At 58.3% G+C, this 22664-nt stretch overlaps 1 protein-coding gene across 2 annotated transcripts in view; it reads right to left on the bottom strand.

Annotated features, from left to right (window-relative positions):
* Positions 1 to 22664, bottom strand: part of ASS1 (argininosuccinate synthase 1) — a 28888-nt gene that overhangs the window by 1207 nt on the left and 5017 nt on the right. For both annotated transcript variants that reach the window (XM_069770603.1, XM_069770605.1), the window contains 9 exons: positions 20644 to 20700; positions 20083 to 20157; positions 16831 to 16901; positions 16411 to 16441; positions 12500 to 12590; positions 10638 to 10722; positions 9459 to 9523; positions 5166 to 5297; positions 1198 to 1354 (listed from right to left, as the gene is read on the bottom strand). In XM_069770603.1, the coding sequence (XP_069626704.1) occupies positions 1198 to 1354; positions 5166 to 5297; positions 9459 to 9523; positions 10638 to 10722; positions 12500 to 12590; positions 16411 to 16441; positions 16831 to 16901; positions 20083 to 20157; positions 20644 to 20700 (764 nt within the window). The remainder of the gene's footprint in view (positions 1 to 1197; positions 1355 to 5165; positions 5298 to 9458; positions 9524 to 10637; positions 10723 to 12499; positions 12591 to 16410; positions 16442 to 16830; positions 16902 to 20082; positions 20158 to 20643; positions 20701 to 22664) is intronic.

Genomic DNA, 22664 nt, shown 5'->3' with positions numbered 1-22664 from the left:
ATCAAGCAGGGATGCTCGCCGTGTCCCCCAGGTTTGGCTGTCCCATGCCAGGCAGGAACATTGCCCCGGGGAGGGGACATTGCCCCCGGCAGGGCAGCGGTGCTGGAGGAGACCCCCGGCACCGATGGGGTTTATGGCCACGGCGGCCGGTGCCTCGGCACAACACCGAGAGCATCCCCCTCCTCAAAGGTGGCAGCCACCCACCGGATCCCAACTCCAATGGTTTCCTACATCCCCAAAACACACGGCTCATTTCCCAGAAACCGCAAACCTTCAAGGAGGAATGGGGGGGGAAATAAAGAAGGAAAAAAAAAAAAGAAAGAGTTTACAATGATTTTACCTCCCCTGACGGGCTACAGAAAAACCTCTGTGCTTTTATTTTTGCTCATTCGAGTGGTTCTGACCTGCTCTATAATTACGTTACTTTCTACCTACTGTGCAGAGGCATTTCCACACAGCTCTGCCTCTCACAGCTTTCTCTCGGGTTCCTGTGACGCCGTCACTCAAAGGCTTTCAAACCAGCGATGTAGAAATCAAAAAGAAAAGGAAAATGGTTGGAGACGCAGGGAGAATAAGTGCCCCTGCTTTTCTCTCCCTCTCTCTTTTTCCTCTGTCCCACCCCCCTCCATCCTCCTTTTTTTTCTTCCCTCTTTTTTTTTTTTTTTTTTTTTATACTTTATTCATTTAATCTCTCCAAGTGAGAGCGCGAAGCATAATGAAGGGTTGGGACGGATTATTAGGAGCTGTTGATTTTGAGGGGGAGGGAAGGGGGAAAAAAAAGCCAGAGAAGAGAAAGAGAGAAGATAATTTGACATTTACTCCGACTGATCTAAACTCATTCGGGTGTATTTATGGCTTATAAAGTGTTTAGAGAGATTGAAAGGGGTTGAGGGAGGGCTGGGGGGGAAGCGAGCGAGCGAGAGGGAAAACAACGTAAAGAAAAGGGAAAAGCCAGAGGGGAAAAAAATAATATTGACTTGAAAACATGGCTCGTGCTTTGGCCAGGCACTTGGCTGGGAGGATGGCATCGCTGGTGTCACTGGGGATGGGATGGAGTAGGATGGGATGGGATGGGACAGAGTGGGATGCGACGGGATGGGATGGGATGCGACGGGATGGGATGGGATGCGAAAAGATGGGGTGAGATGATCACTACCACCCCCCCTGCCCACCCTGGCCCCCCCAAACCCCACTCACCTGACCAGCTCCTCGTTGTACAGCGACCGCGGGGACTCCCTGCCCAGGACGTAGACCTGGCCCTTGAAGACGGAGAGGCGCACGGTGCCCACCACCCCCTCCTGCGAGTGCCCGATGCACTCCCGGAGGAATTCGCACTCGGGGCTGTGCCAGAAGCCTGCGGGCAGAAAGGAGGGTCAGCGGGGGCACGGGGGAGGTCGGGGTCCCCCAGGGTGCCCGTGCAGGGTGGTCCCCCAGGCTAAGTCCTGCAAAGCAGACCCTGGGTAATTTTCGAGGGAAGGGATGCGGTCATGGGATGGGGAGAGGGAAATGAGGTGCTGGGACACCCAGGTTCAGCCCTGAGGGATGGAGACCTCATGTGTGTCCCTTCCCCTTGGTGGCCCTTGGGTTCCCACCCGGGAGAGGAGGCTGGAACCGTGGGGCCATACTCCTCCCAGCTCTGCCGGGTGGGGGTGATCATGGAAATTAAAAGCTTCATTAAGGAAGTATGAAACTGCCACTCAAAACCCACCATCTTGGGAGGGTCAGGTGGAGACAGACAGATGGACACAGAATTGGGGGGGGGGGATCAGCTCACAGCCCCCTGCGAAAAGGATGAGCTGTTCTCCCCTGGGATGGGCAGGGCAGGATTGGCCCCGAAGGACCAACCTTGGGGGGACACAGCCCCTACAGTAACACTTTGCTCCTGGACAGCCCTGGGAAAGGAAAACCCCCCAGCAATGGAGGTCCCGGTGGGATGCGGAGCAGAGCGCTCCCCCCAGGTAACACCGGCAGGGCTGACCCCGGGGCTGTATCAGGCTGCACATCGGGGCACGGATGTCTCGGCAGCCCCGGGTGGGCTCACCTCCCCGGCCCTTCCTAGGGCAGCGGGGGTCCGCTTTCCCCCACCACCGCTCACCGTTTGACTTGTCCCCCCCCCAGCTCCCCGGAGCGAGGGGCTGGCAGGATGCGGGGAACCGGTGCTGGCACCCACGGAAAGCTCCATCTAACCACAACCACGGCAAGTGCCTCTCCCTCCTGCCCCAGCTCTGGCCAGCACAGCAGCCCCCCAGCACCCCAAGCCCCCGGCAGCTGGGCTGAAGCCCAGGCTGGGTGTTGGGGTGATGTGCGGTCACACCACGGCTCCCCAAAACGCATCCTGCGGGAGCAGCCATCGGCATTGCTGTCCACCGAGGCCACTGCGGGCGCACAGAGGGGCTGTGGCCCTGCCTGCCGCCCCTGTGCCCCCTCCTGTCCCTAAGCAGGGTAATTAGCCGGAGAGCCCTCGGAGACCTGGAATAAAGCCTGGGAGATGGAAAAGGAGATAGAGGCGGTGAGAGAAAGAGCCCATTCACCACCCTCCGGTCATCCCCAGGTTTTATCTCTCCCATCGCTCACACACCGGTGCCCTCTCACCTTTCCCTCCCCAGCTGGGCTCTGGGGCCGAAGCCATTAAAGAAACAAACAATTTCTTTTGTTGTTTGGCTTCGCCGTATCCTGCAGCCTTGTCCCCAGGATCTACGTAGCCCTGCTCCGAGGCACAGTGTCAAAGCCCTGCAACCCCTCGCCACCAAAACCACCTCCCTGACCCAGACCCCCCCCTCAGCCACCCCACCATGGCATGCCTGGGGGGCTCGGGGACCCGTTCCCCGCAATCAGCACTGCCCTGCAGGCAGGGACCCTGGCTCCAGGCAAATACACCCCTCTTTTTGGTAACCCCCCTCCAGGTACAACTCCTGAAACATCAGGATTGACGTAGGGCTGTTGCATCCCCGTAAAAATAAACCCAAGACACATCAAAATAATAACCACCTACTTAAACCCTGACTCTGACAGGTCCAGGTGCAAGGAAGCATTCCCCCCCGCCTTGCCCCCCACCGCAGACCCATTCCCCACTGGAAGTGAGCCCCCTTAATGACCTTCCCTCCTTGTAACCGTCATGCTGCCCTAATCACGACGAGGGCAGGGGGACAATGGCGTTTCCGCACCTGGCCGTACCTGCCGGGACGGGAACTGGCTTCAAAGCCACCCCTCCACAATGGGATCAATGGGGACGGGGAGAAGATAAACACTAATTCTTCTAAAATCAGGGACTAGTTGTAATAATGAGGTGTTAAAGAAAGGTGAGCTTGAAAGCCTGGCCTCCGGCATGGGGACCCACGGGTGCTGTTTGCACCCCCTTGGGGTTGTTCCTTGGATTTGGGCTCGGCTGCCAGGGAAGTCTAGGACCATGCTGAAAATCCCTGGGGATTCAGCATCTGGACCCAGGGAAACAGCAGCCTTTGCCTGGCAGAGGTAGGGAGGGAGAAGCGATTCCCCAAGTGGCTCTTGAGCCTGGTGGCTTCACAAAACGCGAGTGGTTAGAAATAAACAAACAGGTTTACGCTTAAACTAAAAAAAAAAAAAAAAAGTCAAAATAAAGGCAGCCCAGGACAAAGTCTAATAAAAATAGCCAGAGGCAGGAGCAGCATCAAAGAGTGAATTAAGGCAGGGGCTGTGATTCAAGGGAAAGGTAACCAAGACTTCTGCAACCCTAGAAGCCTTCGCCCTGCCAGGGCCCTAAAATACGGTTTAAGCAGCAAAGGGGCTCGGGTATTAAATGCCTGTTGCTGAGGAAGATGCAGGAGGGATTGTCCTTGGAGGGGAAGGTGCTGAGGACGAGCACAGGCATCAGAAACTGCAGGGGAGAAGACAGCCTGACCCAGTCCTGCTGGATCTGCTGCTGCCCAAAGCCTGAGCTCCCAGAGTCAGGTTATTTCCAGGGGATCTTCCCATGGAAGATTTCACGGAAATCATCCCAGCCCTTGTGGTTAGAGATAAATACACACCGCCGTGCTTGGAGCCGTGCAGCAGGCACCCAGGTGTGGGCACTGGGGTTTTGAGCCCACCTATGGCATTTTGGGCTAATCCTGCTTCCTTCAACACAGCACCAGCGACCGAGTCGGGCTTGATCCAAGGAGCAGACCCTGGAACAGTGCTGATGTCCCTTCCCGAGGGTGCCGGGCTGTTCCCTGCAGCGCTCACCCCAGCAGCGTGGGGTGACTGAGCTGAGACCCCTCAAACTCAGCTCACACGGGCAGCTGAGCAGACCCGAGCTGGAGCCACTGGGTGCATCACAGGAGGAAGGACAAAGGGCTTCATTTCTGTCCCTAACTGCGGGTACGAGCCAGCATCCCCTTGTCCCTTATGGCTCCCAGCCCAATCCGGGCAGTGCTGTCCTCACCCAGGCCCGGCTGTGCTGGAAGCAGCTGGAAGCCCCTTCTGCAGCCCCCAGCAAAGCCACAACTCGCAGTGCCCCTGTGTGGGCTGCACACCGCATAGCACGGCCAGGACCCTCCTGTCCCCTCCTGCAGCACCCCCCTGGACCCCAGCAGCCAGGGCCACACTGCCCTGAGAGCCCCCCCCCATGCCACGCACCCCTGTGTTTCCCCCCTGCCAGGGTACGGGGAGAGGTCTCCGGCTTCAAATCCCACCGCGGGGACGTGCCGGGAGCTTGGGTGCTCGTGTGCCCCATATCCCGGTGTGCTCCCATCCCGGTGGGACGAGGGCAGGCAGGGAGATGGAGGGAGTCGGAGGGGAGAGCTGGGGAAAGGCTATGGGGGGGGGACACAATGACAAAGGGACAGGGAATTACAGCCTGTGAGACAGCCAGATGTGTTGGATGGGACGAAGAGGTGGCACCGGGCTGGGAGAGATGCCGGGAGCATTCCCCACCGGCAAACCCTCGTGGAAGGCGGCATCGCCTCCTGAAAATCTGGAGCCCCTTCGGCAGAAAAGCAGGCAGAGCGTGGGGCTGAGCTCAGCCCTCGGCACGAGCAAACCCGTCTTTTCCCCCCGTGAGTGGCCTCAAAATCCACACCTGAAGTTTACAGCCCTGAGCGCGTGTACCAGCAGGACCTGCAGCCTCCGGTAGCAACAAGGGAGGAGGAGGAGGAGGAAGGCTGGGAGGATGCTGCGGCGGCAGGGCTGGGCTGAAGGACCGTACGTACCGTTGTACACCAGCTCGGAGAATTTCAAGGCAAGCCCCTGCTTGATTTTCCGTACTTCCCGGTCCATGGTGAAGGCCTCGATATCTAAATGCGCATGGTATAGGATCGTTCCCGCTGGGGTCTCATAGATACCTAGCCATTTTTCCAGGCAGGGGGAAAAGCAGGAAAAGAGAGAGAAACGAATGAGACCAAAACTGTCAGCAAATGACAAAAAATAATGACTTGGCTGACAGAAGGAGCTGTGGTCGAGTGCATTCAGTCTCAGCTCGCTGTAAAATGCATCTGTCATTATATTCATGCTGGGGCTGAGACAGTCCACTCCGCACCTTGCGGAGAAAATTTCTAGATTCCCCTCTTTGAAGAGGCACTCTGACGAGGCTAAATGACAGGGTTTGGGAACCGATCCCCCCACCGATCCGTGCCCAACGGTCTGCGGCTGAAAACCTGTAATTAAAGGAACGACGCGGGGCACAGGCACGGGGAGCGGAGGGCCTGAAATACCCTCCTCTCCCCTCGGCTGGCGAGAAAGAGCCCCGCGCATCCGCTGTGAAGCAATGAGGCTACCTGGGGGCTGGGAGGGCAACCTCATTTGGGGCTGGCAGGGCCCCCCCCAGTCCCTTCCCGCCTCCCCCCCGCATCGCATGAGGCCTGGGGATGGAGGGATGCTTAATTATTTCGGCGATGGGGGCTAACGCCGCGGGTGAGCTGCTCCCTTTGTTCCAGCCGCTCTGGGCTTATTTGCCGCATAACGTGTTTACTTGGTGTTTAAATACGAGGGCGGCCATGCGGTGTTCCGCTCCAGGTCGGATGCGGGTGGAAAGCCGGTGGGGGAAATGCTGAGCTGGTCCGGCAGCAAACACGTGGCGGGCACGGCTGTAACCTGCCTGTGGCCAGGGCTGCTCCTCCAGCATGTCCGTGTCCACGGGGACGGTGCCCTCCCAATGCCAGGCATCTGTGCGATGGCACGGCCGTGGGAACGGCGAAGGGCACCTGCACGTTGGGTTTTGCTGGCACATGAAGAAACCCCATAGGAAACCGTCCCTGCCAAAGGGGATGTGTCCCCAACCAGCCCCAGCGCTGAGAGGGGGTGAGGGGAACCCACAGGGCTGTCAGGGGGGCTCAAACCCGCACCGGGCTCTGCCTGCTCCGTGCCCTGCCCGCTCCGTGCCCTGGAGCGTGGCACAGGCTGAAGCAGGGTCCCATCCCGGGCTTGCCACTGGTCCCACAGACACGGCAGGAGCCCTATCTACCACGGCAGCCCAAGCCACTTCCATCAAACCTCAACCCTACCAGGGTCCATGATCTCAGCATCCTACAGGCGCGGGACGGGTCTCCGTCCCAAAGGAGAGCCGCCCCGTCCTCTCAGGCCACCCCAACGACGTTGCAGCCCGGTCCCCAGGGGCAGGTCCCTGGGTGCTCACTGAGCACCCATCCCCACAGGGCTGTGGGATGAGACAGCCACGTTAGCACCAAAAACCAGCCGTCCCCACGGGCACGGCGGTGGCACAGAGGGCTGCTGTATGCCCCCTCCAGCCCCTGAGCCTGCCACTAAAACAATTAATATTCCCTCTGCTTCCCCTTAGGAGGTGTTAAAACCAATCTGGGCTGATGGAAGGTTTGGATTTGTGTCTTGACCCCCACCTCCTGCCCATCTGCCTGCACCCCTGCCCATCCCATTCGACCTGATGCTGGAGGACCAGGGACCAGAGCGTGACAGCCGGGGTGGAGGGGAGGGGAGCTGACAGCCGTGCTCCCAGCCGAGGAGACAAGAGACACCTTCAAAGTGACACTCGCAGCGTCTCCAAGTGTCTATTTTCATCTCCCCGTGTTTACAGGAAAAAGACAGAGGTGTCAGCACCGCAGCCTGGCGAAGCTTCAATCACCCCGTAATTACTGCTGGGGAAGGGGGGGACTGGAGCGGGGGGGGGGGGGGGGGGCATGGAGGGGGGCAGCCAAGGAGACAGCTGCCGCTACTTAAAATTTTCTAATTTGTAACCTCGGCTGTCAGTTCACCTCCATCCGAGCAATTTTGCTGTGCTGAGTGCGGGCTGTCACTCCCGACGGCATCCATGGGACAGGACGGGATGCGGTGGCTTCCCGAGGGGAAGGGGAGGGCGATGCTGCCCATGGGAAGACACTGCCCAAATTTCTACCGCTGCTCCAGGGCTGAGACCGAGTGTGGCCTGGTATGGGTTCATCGCAGGGAAGGGGTTTTCCACTTTCCTCCTCCATCTGCTCAGCGCATCAAGGGGAGGAAAGGGGAAAAGGAAAGAGAGAGCTGAAGGAAAAGCCCCAGCCCAAGGCAGCGCTCGGCTCTTTTGGCAGCGGCTGTCCCCTCCTTCCCACTTCCTCCCCACTGATTTCATTTACTTCACTTAATTAGCCCCCCTTCGGAGTTAAAAAGGTAATTTGATAATGAGGATGTGAAAAGGCGGGAGAGGCAGGGCCGCGCTCCCGCTTGCAGCCAAGAGCCCCTGGCCAAGCCACGGCCCCCCTGGCCGGCTGCAGCGCCGCTCCCCGGCACCCCATAATTAGCCACCCTCCTCCCACTAAAACAAATATGGCAAAATTGAGTTAATAGGGCTTAAAACGCTGGCGCGGGTGCGCTCGGCTCGCCCCTCGCCCATTAGGCCTTAACGAAGTTCAATTAGGAGCTTAGTAAAAATCAATGCAAATGAGTTTTTCTCTTCTCTGACTCCCCAGGTCTGGGAGGCGAGGGAGAGGAGGCACCTGGCGGGAGCCTTCGCTTCCACCTCTGCGGCCGTGGAGGGCGCTTGCTGTGCTGCTGACTGCCTGTGCCTCAGTTTCCCCCGCAGAGCAGGGGTCCCTGTGCTGCCCCGAGGAACTTGCAGAGCCCTGAGCCATCGGGGCCACTGCACACCGCTGGGATTTAAGGGATCATCACCTCCCGCCTGCGAGCCCAGGTTCCGTCTCCTGCCCTGTTGACCTTATGCCCATTTGGGGTCCAAAATGCTCCTGCAGAGTAGCAGTGGGGCCACCTCGAGCTGCCCTGCACCCCAAAACCCCCCGGAGGGGGTGGCAGGTACCGGCAGCACCCTCCTGCTCCAGCCTCCTCTCATCCCAGCTCTCCATTTCTTCTGCAGAGCATCCCTCGGAGCAGATTTCGGAAAGGTTTCTACTAATCCCAAGGAGCAAAACCGGGGGCAGGATCCTGCTCAAAGCAAGGGGGAAAACCCACCGCCAAGGTCTCGTCCCCGAGGTACGTGCACCCCTGCTGTCCCCAGAAAGCCCGGTCCTCCCGCATCTGCCGGCACACAAACACGGCAGCGATCGCTTGGCAATGTCACGCAGGAGACAGACGTGACAGTTAAATGGGGTTTAGAGAAATTATTAAATGCTGGAAGGGTCACTAGAGCATGTCAGTGGCTCTTAAAAAAATAAAATAGATTTTGACAAATTACTCAGCATCCTGCATGCAAATGCGCAGGCTGCTATGTGTGGTTTGGGGTTGGGGTTTTTGTCTTCCTTCTTTTGGTTTTAATTTGAATATTCAAACTCGGATCAAATGATTTGGGGTTTTGTTTCTTGCCTTTCGTGGCTGATGCTCTCACAAAGGGACCGGTGCCCTGTGGTGGGGAGGGAGACGGCGGGCTGAGTCTTATCAAAATATTTGCTGATGCCCTGCACAGAGGGCAAGTTTAAAGAAAGGGAGCATCTAATTAGGTATTAATGAGATTTAAAACAAAAGAGTGGGGGCAAGGAGATAGGAAATGATGATGAGCCATCTTGTTACTTAGTTCTGTGCGGGGCAGCTTGCTGCCTCCAGAGATTTCCAATGAAGCTGATCCTAATGGATGATCAATATTAAGTCACAGCCTCAAAAATGCATAGATAAATCAAAGAAGTGCCTTTAAAAAACTTCAGTGACTTGCATCGGCCTCCTGCACTTTGTACGCGTGTTACAGAGCCTTGCCCCTTCCAGGACCTCCCATGAGCATCCTCCCACGCAGGCCCACAGCTCGGTGTTTTTCCCACTGGAGACAGGTCTCACCCGAGACCTGGGGTCTCCAGTGGCACTGGGACCCCAGGGCTGGTGCAAACAGTGGCACCGGCAGCGAGCGGGCAGCTGCCTTCTTTAGAGAGTGATGAGAAGTCCCTGTCACGGGGAAATCTCAGTCAAAAGCTGGTGGGGACGGAGCGGTTGAGGGCTGCTGGTGTGACCTGAGCCAAAGCACCCCAGCGATGCTGAGCACCTGCCACGTCCCACCAGGGTTTTCCCTATTTTTTCTGGTTTTAGGGCAGGGATGGCACCACTGGTGGGTGACTGCTCACCTCTAGACTTCATCCCGACGAAGCGGTTCTCCACGATGTCAATGCGCCCGACGCCGTGCTTGCCCCTGCCGAGGAGAAGGGAGGCTGGAGCGGCCCCGCAGTGGGATGCAGGCGGCCGCGAGAGGTGGGTCGGGGGGGGACAGACAATGGGGGACAAACCCCAAATGACAGTGTGGCCAGCCCCTCAGCAGCACTGGTGACCATCAGTAGTGACCCCCAGATAGGACAGGTGATAAGGAGATGGATTTTCTCTCCCTTTCCTCTCCTCTTTGCTGTGCCGCTAGCCTCTCCATCCTTGCTGCTCACTTGGGCCACCGGAAAATAAACCAGGCAAGGGGGACAAGCCATGCCGCAGCTGTATTCCCGATAGTCGAAGTCATTTTAAAACCACTTAATTAACATTTAAAAAGTGAACTGCATGGAAAAGTTCATTCCCGTTCAGCACTGGGGCGATAAAGGCAGAGGCACAAAGAAGGATAGCGGGGACTGGGTGGCACTTGGCGTGGGGCAGGAGGAGGGGGTGCCCTCATGGGTGCTGCTGTATTTTTGGGCAAGCCCCTGAGGATAGCTCTGCCCTGGTGGCAGCAGAAAGTGGGCATGGGGTGGCACAGGGCAGAAAACCCCAAAGGCGCTGCTGCTGCAGACGCAGGAGGAGAACAGGGCGATGGACCCGGCCAGCATGTCTCCGTGCACCAAAAAAGTTGACTTTCCACCCAAAAGGGACACTGAGCCCCTTCGGGCAGGCAGGGTGAGGTGATGCCCGTCGGGTCACGAGAGCCGGGGGTCTGGGGCTGAGCTGGGACCAGGGCCGAAGGCTGCCTGCGGGCAGGGGCTGCCTGGGGGGCTCAGCCCCCCACTGCGGGCAGGGCAGCCCTCACCCAGCCGTGCGGCTGGGGCACCCGATAAATGCAAAGGGTTGTAATAAGACTTTTTAGCCCTCCTTGTGCGCAGGGAGCAAAACCCTAAATACCCCCGTGCTCCTGGCCTCGGTGCCCAGCTCTGCTTGCTGGCATGAATGGTGCGACTGGGACCCAACTGGGACCATCCCACCCTCACGCTGCTGACCACCATCGGGCTCGTCGGGACGTGCCTGCCGCGAGCATCCCGCTCCCACCCTGCCCTGGGGACCCCGGGGACGCTGCCCTCGTCCCCGCTGCCAGGGGAGAGCGTGGCACTCACGCGATGTCGTTCAGGTACACGAAGAGCTCCAGGGCCGAGCGACGAGTGGCTCCGTCCCCGGCGTTGGTGACCTTCACGGGGACACCTGCGGAGGCGGGGAGGGAGAACGGGCAGGATCAGCCGGTGTCAGGATCCCCCCCGGAACATCACCCCGCGGGCGTTAAATAGATGTGACAGATATGAACTCTAAATAACTTCTTAAAAAGGCATATCCAAGCTGGTGCGGGGGGGAGCCGAAGGGAGGGGGACCCACCTCGGGAGAGAAGCGAAATAAATAAATAAAAAAGGCCATAAAAACGTCCCCCCCGCCTCCCTTTTCCCCTCTCCTCTCCCTCTCTCTTTTTTAGGGCCTGTGAAATTGCAACCAGGCCCTTAACTAATTGAATTTCACGCTCGGCAATTGTCTTACGGCGCAGCACCTTCTGTCCCACCAGCCCCTGCCGGGGGGGGGGCCTGACAAATGTGTGTCCCCCCCTCCCCTGACAGCATGGGGGGCATCTGGGGGGGACCCCCACACCGGGGCACGGCTGCTCGCACACGCACGCACACGCACCCCGCGGCGGGGCGCTCCCCGCCATGAATTAATTATTGCACCTTCCCCCCCCCCTTTTTCTCTTAAATTTTTTTTTTTAAGGGCGCCGGGCAGGAGCAAGGAGGGGGGGGCTGCTGAATAGAAAGAGGCATTTTTCTTTAGCGGTGTGAAATGAGCAATAAATGTATTAGGAAGCTGACAAGGGGGCTGCGGGGCCCACAAAGAAAAGCGGTGCGGAGTTGGAGGCTAATCCCCCCTCCATCTGCCCTCCTCATTACCATTTAACGCACTATCAGTTGCCAATCAGCCTCAATACCTCCCTTTCTAGTCTTTATTACGGAGGCGCCCGCGAGAGCCCTGTCTAGTGATGGGGGCTGTCAGCTCCCCCCCCACGCTCCCCCCCTAAACCCCCTATTTTCCAGGGGTTTATAAACTCAGTTGTAAATTGCTATTAAATGTAACTCGCGGCAATAATGAACCTTAAGCTGCTTCTCGGCGCGGGCCCCCCCCTCTCCTCGCCCTCCCCTCGCCCCGGCTCTTTCTATTCGCATCCTCCGCCGGGGTATTGGCCGGGGTCCGCTCGGCAGAGAGCCGACGTTGTCGGGGCCGTTGTTGGCGAAAGCTGCTTAGCCTTTAAAATAGTTAATAATTAGATTAAAACTTCAAATAAATTAACTAGGGGCTGAATGGGCTGCTGGGAGGGGGGCTGCTCCTTGCAGGGGGATCATTATAATGGAGCAGGGATGCTGGCGGCGGGGGGGGCGGTGGGGAGGGGGTACCCCTCCGAGCGGGGTCTCCCCCCCAGCCTGGGTTGGACTCGTTCCTGCTGCCAGGATGGATGGTGGCCCAGGGATGCCCATGGCTGGCAGAGGTGGGAGACGCTGCCCCATGTCCCCTCGCTGGGTGACGGCTCCGGCACCGGGCCCTGCGTCCCCAGGGATGGAACGGGGTCTCCCCGTTTTCTTCGTGCGACACCGATAGCACCGCTGGCCCAATCCTGCCGGAGCGTCTTCCCGCTGGCCAGGGCCACCTGCGTGCCACCCTGCAGGAGAGGGACCCTGTGCCCGCTGCACCTCACTGCCTGGGGCTCGGACCCCTCTCCGCTCTCAGGGGGGTCCCAGCAAGCCCCCCCGAGACATACCCAGACCCTCCGCACACCTCAAAGAGCCCCAACGTGCTGCAAGCACCATCCCCAGCCCCAATGCCACGAGTCGGGGCTCACCCCACCTGCCCCCACCCCAGGGATGCTCCCAGTGGTCCCTGCTCCCAGTTGGGGAGCGGGCTTTGGCTTTGGGGGGGCAGAGGCGTGAGGCTGCGAGGAGGTGCTTACCCCGCTCAAACTCGATCTCCAGCACGTCCGGGGTGTCGGGAGAAGTGGCCGGATCGCGGGTCTTCGTGTAGAGCCCAGGAGGGGCCTGATTCTGCCAGGGGAGGTGGAAGAAGAGAAGAGGGAGAGTCAGTGGCGTTGGCATGGCCAACACTGCCGGCAGCCCTGACCCTGGCGCGCATCCCCCATCCCTGACGTGCGTCCCCCATCCCCAAACGTAGGGCCAGCGTGGCACAGCACCGGTGCTTACCGGGGCCCCGGGAACAAAGGGGTTGGAGGAATCAGGCAATTTTTCCCCTCAACTTGATCTCATCTTTTCCTCCGACGCCCCCACAGCTGGAGGCGGGATGGCTGCGGAGAAGCAAGTCAGGCAGGGAAAAGCGGGACGATGGCAGCAAGCGGCAGGGCGGGCGCCCGCACGTCCCTGCGCCGTGGCCGGGCTTATTCGGCACTGACCGAAAAAACTAATGAGGAGGCCTGACCCCAGCAGGTGCTCCAGGCGCACCGGCTCTTTCATGGTGTCCCTGGGGTTAATACACATGGGGGAAAATAGAGGAACAAAGCAAAAACCCATTTCAGAGCACATCAACCTTTATGTATATTTTTTTTCCTAGATTTATAGGAAAGAGGCATCTTATCTCCATCAGAGCCGGGCCACCAGAGGCTCAGGCGCCGACGACGAATTGCCGCAATTGAAGCGCGTGCCAGAAGAGTGTGGTGGGGGGGACTATAATAAAAAAAAAAAGCTTTCCATCCCGGAGAGCAAATGCTTTGCAATTTCGCGTGCCCCCCTCGGCACTCGCGCATGACGTGACTGCACACGCTGACCCCAAAACACTTTCCGAGCAGTGTTTCCAAAGTCCTGTCTCTAAAGGGATCCCCCACCCAGCCGCAGCTCCGGGAGGTGGAGGGGAGGGAAACTGAGGCACGGAGCACCCAGGACATGTGCAATGTGGTGGAAAGGCGGACAGAGCCGAGGAAATGAACCGCAGAGCCAAGCTGGGTCAAAGCCGTCCTTGGCCGACATCGGAGGGAACATTGCAAAGGATCCTCCAGCTGAGGAGTCCAAGCGACCTAAAACCTCCTGTGCAAGCAGCTCAGATGGAGTTTCTCCAAACTGAGCAGTTCCTGCAAATGTTTTAAGGGATGGTAAACTGGTATTTCCCCACAAAACCCAGCTGGTGAGAGCTGGAGCTCCGGGCACCCCTGAGCAGCGGGGTCCTGCCTGCACCCAGGGCGCTGCCTGCACCCACCCACAGCCTGGCCCACGCTCCCCCTGTTTCTCCTCTCCTTTTTAAAGCACAGCTCTTCTCCTGCTCACTTTTCCTCCCTTATCCTCCTTCCCAGCAAGGAAAAAAAGGACAAAGTAGAAAGCAAGCTAGGAAAAAAAAAAAAGGCAAAAGTGACTGCTTGGAAAAAAATTATAAGCTTTTTTAAGGGAAAATTAATTTCTCTTCAGAAGAAGTTTTCATCTAAAATTTGTAAAGATGGGCAATAAGCCTTTTAGTGAAAACTTCCTTTTCTTTTTTTTTTTTTTTTGGTCCAATAAAGAGCAAAGCCAAATCACTGCCAGCACCCACAGGCAGGCCGCCCAGCTACGAGCACCCCTGCCGCCCCCTCCACACCGGGGGGACCCCCCTCGCCTCACCCCAAATCCCGGGACACACATCCCAGCAGCAACCGCAACCGAATCCCAGGAATACAGACATAACTACCCCAGCACACGCTCCAGCAAAACCACCCTCAGGTTCCCATTTTATCTCATTTTTGCCCTTTCCCTTGTTTTAAACAAGAGGCGCTCGCAGGCGCGCCTCCCCCGTGCCCCCCGCGCGCGCACACGCACAAATTACACGGGCTGCGGATTTCAATTTTACATCGTCTGGCCTTTCCTAGCCCTGATCACACTTATTAACTAGCGAACCCGTGAGAGATGATGAAAAACTTTGAGTTCAAAAGGAAAGATGGGGGGGGCGGGAGGGGAAAAAATACCGGAAAGTATTAAAAACTCTTTACTAAACATTGGAAGTCAAAGTCAGGTAGTTTCCAATTTTCCGAGCCAACTATGAAAACCCCTATTAAATAAAATAACTAAATAGAAATAAAAGTGACATTTGGCTTGCATTCCATCATTACGGTGCGAGTCTGTCCTCTTTTTATTCTCTCTCCTAAAAGCACAGTTCAAATGACAAATAGTTTGTTGCAGTGTATCAATGCCTTCTATTTATCCCTCCCCGCAGGGGGGCTAGTCCTGCAATGTCATCTTTAAAGGGGAGAGAGGAAAAAAAAAAGGGAAAAGAAAGAAAAAAAGGGGGAAAAAAAAAAGGAAGAGTGTGTGGAAAGGGAGAGAGGGAGGGGGGAAGAAAGAAGCAAGAAAAACGGGGCAAGAAGAGAAGAAATTGGAAGCAAATGGTCCATGAAGTAAACCATGATGCAGAGCTATCGATGCCGCAAATGGTTTATTCATCCGGCTGATATTGTTGTGCCCGGGACTGAATGAACTCTTTCAGAGTGCCATATGAAGTTAAAGCAAGTAAATTTCTATCTTTCTCCGCATTAGCTGCCTCATTGCCCTTCAATCGGGCCTCACAGAGGCAGAAAATAGCTCAACCATCTGCTTTCAAATCCCTGCGTTTGGCAGGTCCCGGGGGTTTGGGGAGGGGAGCCCGCCGTGCCTGGCACCCCGGATCCTGCCGCGGCCGCCCCGGTGCCCGGCACCGCTTCCCAGGCCGGGGAAGGGGACGGTGGTGACACCGCGCTCCGGGCAGCCACCTCCCGGTACTGGCGGTGGAAGAGGTGCCCGAGCAGAGGATGCTCAGGGATGGGGTCAGGGTACTGGTCGGCCCCCTTTTCTGAGCTGGCTTTGGGAAGAAAGCCGGCTTGGCAGAGCCTGGGGACCAGGGGTCTTCCCCAAGAGGAGAGGGGCTGGGTGCGGAGGGGTGGGTCAGGATGGGTGCACTGGGAAGGGCGCGGGTCAGTCCCTTGCTAGCTCCAGCTAGAGGCACAAAAACCCATCCCTGGGCCAACCGCTCTCCTGGAGGAGGAGACCCCCTCTGAGGGCCCGGCTTTGCAAAGCCTGACCTGCAGACACCCCTCCGGAGGGCACCAAAAAGGGGAGCGGGACCCCCTCTCCACCTTCCTCTTCCTCACGCCCCCGCCGGAGGCACGCGCCAGCCCAGCCGCGGTGAGCCGGCTGCGGGCGCTGAGCTCCAGCCGGCTCCTCTCCCTCTCCTCCTGCCTCCCCCTCCTCTCCCCGGATTGTCTAATTAGCGCTGATGGATAGTTTAAGTAGCCGCCGAGCGTGGTGACCCGCTGGAGCATGAACAGTGCAGGCAGGGGCCAGCAGGCAGCCGGACCACGAGCACTATTCGGAGGCAACCAGGGCCAGACCCACGCATCCCGGAGCGACGTGCCACGCTCGCCGGCAGCACCCGGCCGCAGCACCCACCGCCACCGGGATCTCGGCCCCGTCGGCAGCCAGAGCTGCCCAGGGAACCGGGGGTCCCTTGGGGTCTCCAAGCACCACCCCACGCACGCGGAGGTTTTACCCTGCTTCCCCCTGGATAGCGGGGATGGCAAAGCGAGGAGGGCTGGGTGAGCTGCAGGCACAGGCAGGGGACCCGAGCTGCAGGGGCCAGCCCGGACCTCCGTCACCCACCACCAGCGCCTCATCTGTCTAATTGCTCCTTTATTGCTGCCCCGTGACATTGTCCCCTCCAGTGTCACCCTGAAATGGTCCCTTCCCCTATTTACACCGGCAGCAATTAACGTGCCAGGAGAGGTGGAGGGGCCGGGGCGGGCGGCAAGGCCTCCCCACCGCACACGGCCTGCCGTGAAATTTCCAATTAGGCTGCAAACACACGAGACGCCCTCGGCCCTGTGGCTGCCATGCCGGCCGGGTGGCCGTGATCGATTACCTTGGGGTTCTCCAGGATCCCGGCTTCGTAGCTGCAGCAGGCAGGGAAGGAGAGAGAAGTCAGTGCAGCACCTGCAACCTGCAACCCCCAAACCCACCGGGAAGACCCCCCCCACTCCAACCACCCCATGAGGATGGGCGTAAATACGTGTTATGGATCTCCAGGGCCTTTTAGAAGCAACCCTGCAAGGAGCGCCAGGCTTGGGAGAGCCCAGGAGATGGATGCTGCCACATGGGACGTGGACAACTGGGCAGAAAGGAAGGCTGGAGGTTTTGGGGTCACCCTTGGCCAGCAAGTGGTAGAGCAGCCTGGGACTCTGGACATGCATAGGGCTGTCCTGGCCATGGAGGACAGGAGGATGGGGGCCCCATGCTCTGCTTCCTCACCCCACAGGAGTTCCCCACCCGCCTGCCCTCTCACCTGATGTGCATGAGGTTTTCATCCATGCTCCAGGGCGTCTGGGGCGTCACGGGCACCGGGATCCCGTGTTTCTGTCAAGAGAAGGGGATCAGGGGTGAGCCAGCCTGCGGGAAGATCCAGCTCCCACCAGCGCCGGCTCCTGCTGGGATCAGCCCAAAAGCTCAAAGGCACAACCCGTGGCCACCAGCAAGGCAGCACGGAGCAAGGTGGACATCCGTGTCCCTCACCGTGGGTAACATCAGCTCCCACCACGAGGGCCACCTCGATGGGGACATCAGGGACACAACGCAACTGGGAGGAGAACGGCCGCCCCAGCCCTGCCACAAGCTGACACAGAGCCCCCAGAGCACCCCACGAACCCAAGACATGGAGACGTCAGCACGGACATTGTGTGCTTTTTCTAGCTCCATGACAGTGCATTCCCCCAGCTTAGGTCCTCATCAAGGGAAGGTGACATGGGGACAGGAGTCCCCAAAACCACAGGATGCTCCTCACCCTAACCAGGACTGATGCTCTGCTGCGAGGGGACAGCACACGCGTCCCCACAGCCTCGTGCAATGCAGACACACGGCACATGGGTGGGAGACGTTCTCCCAAGCCCAGGCACCCCAAGAGCACCGTGCCTGGGGACGCATGGCCCCGCACCGGCTGCCTCCCCAGCGCAGCACACAGCGCCAGGCCCAGCTCCCTAACAAGGTCACCGGCGCGCTCAATTATCCGCTGACATTTCAATGGGGGAAATTGCCTGTGAAGACGAGGTGAATACGCAGGGGAATTAGCAGGAGAGGCGACGGCGGCGAGCTAACAACCGGAGCTGGCAGGGACGTCGCCCACCCTGCCGGCATGCCGAGCCGCAATGTCCCGGCTGCGGGATGGAGGCGGTGGTGGCAGCTCCGGTTCCCACTGTGCCTCGGTGTGTCTGTACAGCCCGTACATTGCCGGGCAGTTCTGGCATTTCAGAGTCACCACGGCAGGGACGTCAGCCAAGAGCTCGGCCAGGAACAGAGGAGTGGGGGCTGAGCAGAAGCTCCTTGTTTTCTGGGAAGAGGGGAAGGAAACGCTTGTGGTTGTTAAATCATGGTCATCAACCCGTCACCTGAGATGGGAACAAGGTTCCGAGATACCTCCTAAGGCTGCAGAGGGACTAAATCAGCCCCGCTCCTGGGGCGACATTGGCCTAGGCTCATGGGTCCTGGTTTGCTGGTCCCACACCGTACTCCCAGTGTGGGACTCTCCGGGATCCCCGTCCCAGGCTTTGGAGGTGGGTGCTGGACAGCCTTCACCTGCTCTCCTGCCTGCAGACCTTGCCCACCGGGGAGAGCAGGCAGCCCACATCAACGCTTCACGTGGGCTTCAAAACACAAGCTTGGGCTTGCTGGCAGGGCAAAACGCTGCCTGCTGGGTGCAAGTGCCAGGGTTCGCCTGGCTTCTCCAGGAAAGAGGGAGAAGGTGCCTCTCCCTGTCCCAACCCTCGGATGGTGTCCGAGCCACAGGTGCCTCCCAACCCCCCAAGGCTCCCCCGAATAATGCTAAGGGAGACCGAGGGCTGGGGGACAGACCTCAACCCCGCCTGGGGTCAGACCATGCTCCCATCGTCCTCATCCCAGCACCCTCGTGGATGTTGGCAGAGGACATTTCACCTTAGTTAATTAAAGCCAAGCCATTAATGCTGAGGGCTGTTTACCCTGAGGGGCCACACTCAGCCATGCGGGGCTGGAGGACGCCGTCCCCTCTGATAGTCTCTCCCCGTGCCATCACTCACAGCCATCTCACCTGGGATGTATAAACGCATCTTTCAGACCCAAATATCTACTGATCGTGAACCACAGGCCCCCGTTGATTCACATTCCCAGGCAGCCCCCTGCCCTCTGCCTCTTCTTGGCAGCTGAGGAAGCCCATGCTCCCAAGCCCAGCCTTGCCCCACGGCAATTTTCCATGTTATCACTTCAGAGGGGATCCTCCAAATCCGGACCCATGTACCAACGTCCACTGAACCCAGGCAGCACAGCCCCAACGAGCTCCGTTCCACCCAGTTCTGCCCGCAGCAATGGCTCATCCCAGACCAGCATCCAGGAGAGCTTCACCTTTCTCAGTGAGGTGTTTTGAGCCTTGGCTGTTTGTGGGGATGAAGTGGCCACCAAAGCAGCTTGCTGCCGGAGCAAGGTTGGCTCTAGCTCCCAGGCAGCAAATTGACAGCAAGAGCTGTGCCGCGGTGGCATGGATCCCCGCTTTCCCTGACAGCAACCGATCCCCAAACATCATCGCATCAAAACCCGCCGAGCGCCGAGGTGAGCACATCCAGGTGCTGAAAGGACCTGGCCACACATCTCCCTCTCCCAAGTGCGAAAAAGAAGGGACCTTCCCCACCTTTTTTTTTTTAATGCTGGACATAACCAGAGACCGAGAGGCACAACAAACCCTCAACCCCAACCTTTTCTCTTTGAACGGGGCCCCAATCCATTTCACTTCCCTTTTTCCCCCCTTTCCAAACAAAAAAACCCAGCCCCAAACAAAACCCCCAAACCCAAAACACATGTTCCATTTTCCATATAATAAAACCGCGGCGCTCTTAATAACTCCCCTATTTGACAATTTGTTTGGCAACATATGGAAAGCTCTCGTAAACTCGCCCCTTCATAATACAACGGCAGATGGCAAACACAATCCTCAACACGCTGCTCTTGGCGGCCCTAATGGGCTCGGAGGGCTCCTCGCCCCACGCCACATCCCTCCGGCTCCTCACCTCGCCTTCCCAGAGATTACCCAGGCAGCCTCGACGGCAGCTATTTAAAAACTGAAGCAATTTTCTGGTTTATGCACAGAGCTGCCTTTTCCCTTTTGATTGATTGAGCCAAGTTGTCAAGCATTTCCATGAAGTCGCTAAAAAAGAAAGGTACCCTGGTGGGCACGTAAAAACCTGATGCAAAACTTCTAATATGTTTTATTGCAACTTGTACTTCAAAAAGGAAGGGACAACAAAGGCGAACGTATTTGCTTTGTCTGTTACGCAAGTCAGGGAGCTGGGACCCGTTTCCTTGGAAAGCGGGTTACCATTAATAGCCACGTAATTATGGGGCTTTTAGAAAGGAAGGAGAAAAAAAAAATAGAGGGGGAAATAAAACCCCAACCAGAAGGCTCCAGCATGGTGCTGCAGGGATGTTGTGCAGGGCTTGCTGCTGTCACCCGCCAAGCCGTGGGGAGCATCCCACGGCCACCCCGAGCATCCCGCGGCCACCCCACGCCAGCTCCTACCTTGGCATAGTCCATCAGCTCGCGGCGCCCGGGGAAGCGCTGGTAAAACTCGGGCAGCCTCCACGGTGCGACGACCTGGTGGGAGGGCAGGAGCATGAGATGAGAAGCCCCCAGCCCCTTTGCAGCCCCTGGGCACCCTTTGACCCTCAGCACCCCCCTGGACTCCCCACAGGCGAGGGTTCCTGGCAGCCCTGGGGAGCTGGGACCCATGGGCTGCTGGTCCCCCAGCCGAAATTTAATCTCCCTGCGCAAGTGTGGAGTAACCCAAACCCCTGACCCTAACAAGGCACTGGATGCAAGGGGCAAACAGGCAGCATCGATTATCCAGCAGCTGCTTTAGTACTGTTTCCTCCGTGGCCTCGTGGTGTTTGGGGTAAAAATAGGTCAATTAAGGATCATTACAGCCCCCTCAAATGCCAAAACGTCGCTTTGTGCAGCTGGCAGCTTGTTAAAGCGAGGCACGGCCGCTCACATCGGTGTTAAAACAAAATTCCCTACCAGCTGGGGAGGGGGCCAGAAGCCCGGTGGTGGGGCCCCAAGGGACAATTTTGGGTGCCTTACCTTGATCTTAGGACACAGAGCGTAGCAGGTGAGCTCAAACCGAACCTGGTCATTGCCCTGAAACACAGATGGGAGATGCTGAGGGATCACCCCACACTGGGGCAGGCTGGGAAGTGGGTGCCCCCCCCCCCAATCCCACTGATAGAGGAATGGGGCCTCGTGCCTGGACCAGCTCGCCCAGGGCCATACAGCATCCTCGGGAGAGGAATGTGGCTTGGCAGGGCTGCAGGAAGAAACTGCAAAATCAGTGAGAACTGTTAAAAAAAAAAAAAAAAAAAAGAAAAAGCAAGAAGCATTAAAAGTGCAGATGACAAAACAGCAGCTCCCGGCTGCACTACAGCCCCACAGCTTCATCCAGGGAGTTGGGAGGCTCAGGGGCTGCTGGACGCTGGGAGAGCACGTGTGCGGCGGCGCACACGTGTGCGGCGGTGCACATGCGTGTGACAGCACACCTGTACGGCCTCTGAGACGCTGCTCGGCTACAGCATCAGCTCCCCTTGCAATGCTGGAGACCTCAGGGACGGTGGGCAAGGACCCATCATTTCCCTGCTCCCGGCTGCTCTCCCTCTGCAGGGACAGGACCAAAATTCCCTCAGCAGAGAGCTAGAGGGGACGTGTCTCGGGATCTCAGATCCAGCCAACACAGGACAGCCACTTGCCCTATATCTGCTGGGAAAAGCATCCCAGCCCATGGCTCGGCAGACCCTGGGCTGAGCAGTGCGTTTGCAAATCCCTGCAAGAGCCACCAGCCAGGAGGAACATCTGGCTGATGCTACCCAGGACTTCATAGACCAAGGTGCTCTGTGCAGGAGGGGGATCACACCTATTTTCCCAGTAATGCCACTGGGATGGGATTGCTGGCAATTTTCACTGGAAAAGCAAGACCTGAGGCTGAGGACTCATCTCTCTCTCCCAGCATGGAGGGTGGCAGGAGGGGGTAGTGGGTGCCAGGACCTGGGCTGGCTCTGTCCTGCAGGGTCACTCCTGGTCCCTCTCCATAGCTGCTTTGAACCTAAAACCACCTTTTCTGGTGCTCCCGATAGTTGGGTGTTCAAAACCCCGATGCAGCTCGTTCACCCGGCTCCAGGACCCCAGAGTCACCAAAGAGCTGTGCTCTCCCCTGGACTGACACTCCTAAAAACTGAACCAGCAGAAACCCAGATTTGGGTATTTTTCCCCCATAGGCATCAGAGGACACACGGAAGGAGAGGGCAAGGTGAGTGGGGGCAGGGAATACCATGGTGACCAGGAGGATGCAGCAGCTCATAATTAAATAGCTCTGAAGCTCCCTTTATCTTAATTGGCCCATGCTGACGAGGTCCTGCTAATGAGGCCAGGTAGTCAGGAAAGGGCGAGGAGCGAGCCTGGGAGTTATTAGCACTTCCAAGGGAATAGCGCTCACCAAAGCCTATTTTCCACCAGCACCAAGGGGCGTAAAGACCACCCCCCCACCTTGGCCCCAGCCTGGAGGATACATTTACGGCAGGGCTGGGAAATCCCCGAGGACTATTACACGCAGGCAAGTACATCCACCAAAGCACTCATTTCCCTTACAGGCCCAAAACAAGTCCATCTGCTCCGGCAGCGGGGACACCGCAGATGGCCCACATTTAAGACACCGTGGCCTCAGCCGGGGACGGGGTGCAGCCGGGTCGAGTTACCCGCAGTCGGTCCCTGCCTGCGCCCACGGCTTAATGGCTTGGGGAGCAGGCAGAGCCTGGGGAGCCGCCGTGGCTGCCCCTGCGAGCGGGGACGGCTGGCGCTGGTGGTGCCCAGGAGCGGAGGGGATGTCGTCGCATTGGGGGTGCATCGCTCCAAGGCACCCTTGAGCAGGGGCTTTCAAGAGGGGGCTGCTGGCAGCGGGTGAGATGGACGGGCAAGGGGCGCGGGGAACCCGTCGCAGCAGGAGCAAGAGCTATTTCAGCCACGAAGTTCCCCCCAGCCGCCCCTCTGCCCCATCTCCCCGGTGTTGGCATGGCCCTTGGCTATCTCCTGGCTGCATCTAACATTCCCCCTTCCAG

Source organism: Haliaeetus albicilla, chromosome 26, assembly GCF_947461875.1.
Source record: "Haliaeetus albicilla chromosome 26, bHalAlb1.1, whole genome shotgun sequence".
NCBI classification, from domain to species: Eukaryota; Metazoa; Chordata; class Aves; order Accipitriformes; family Accipitridae; genus Haliaeetus; species Haliaeetus albicilla.
The sequence above is the reverse complement of the archived record's forward strand: the minus strand, read 5'-3'. Positions and strand labels throughout refer to the sequence as shown.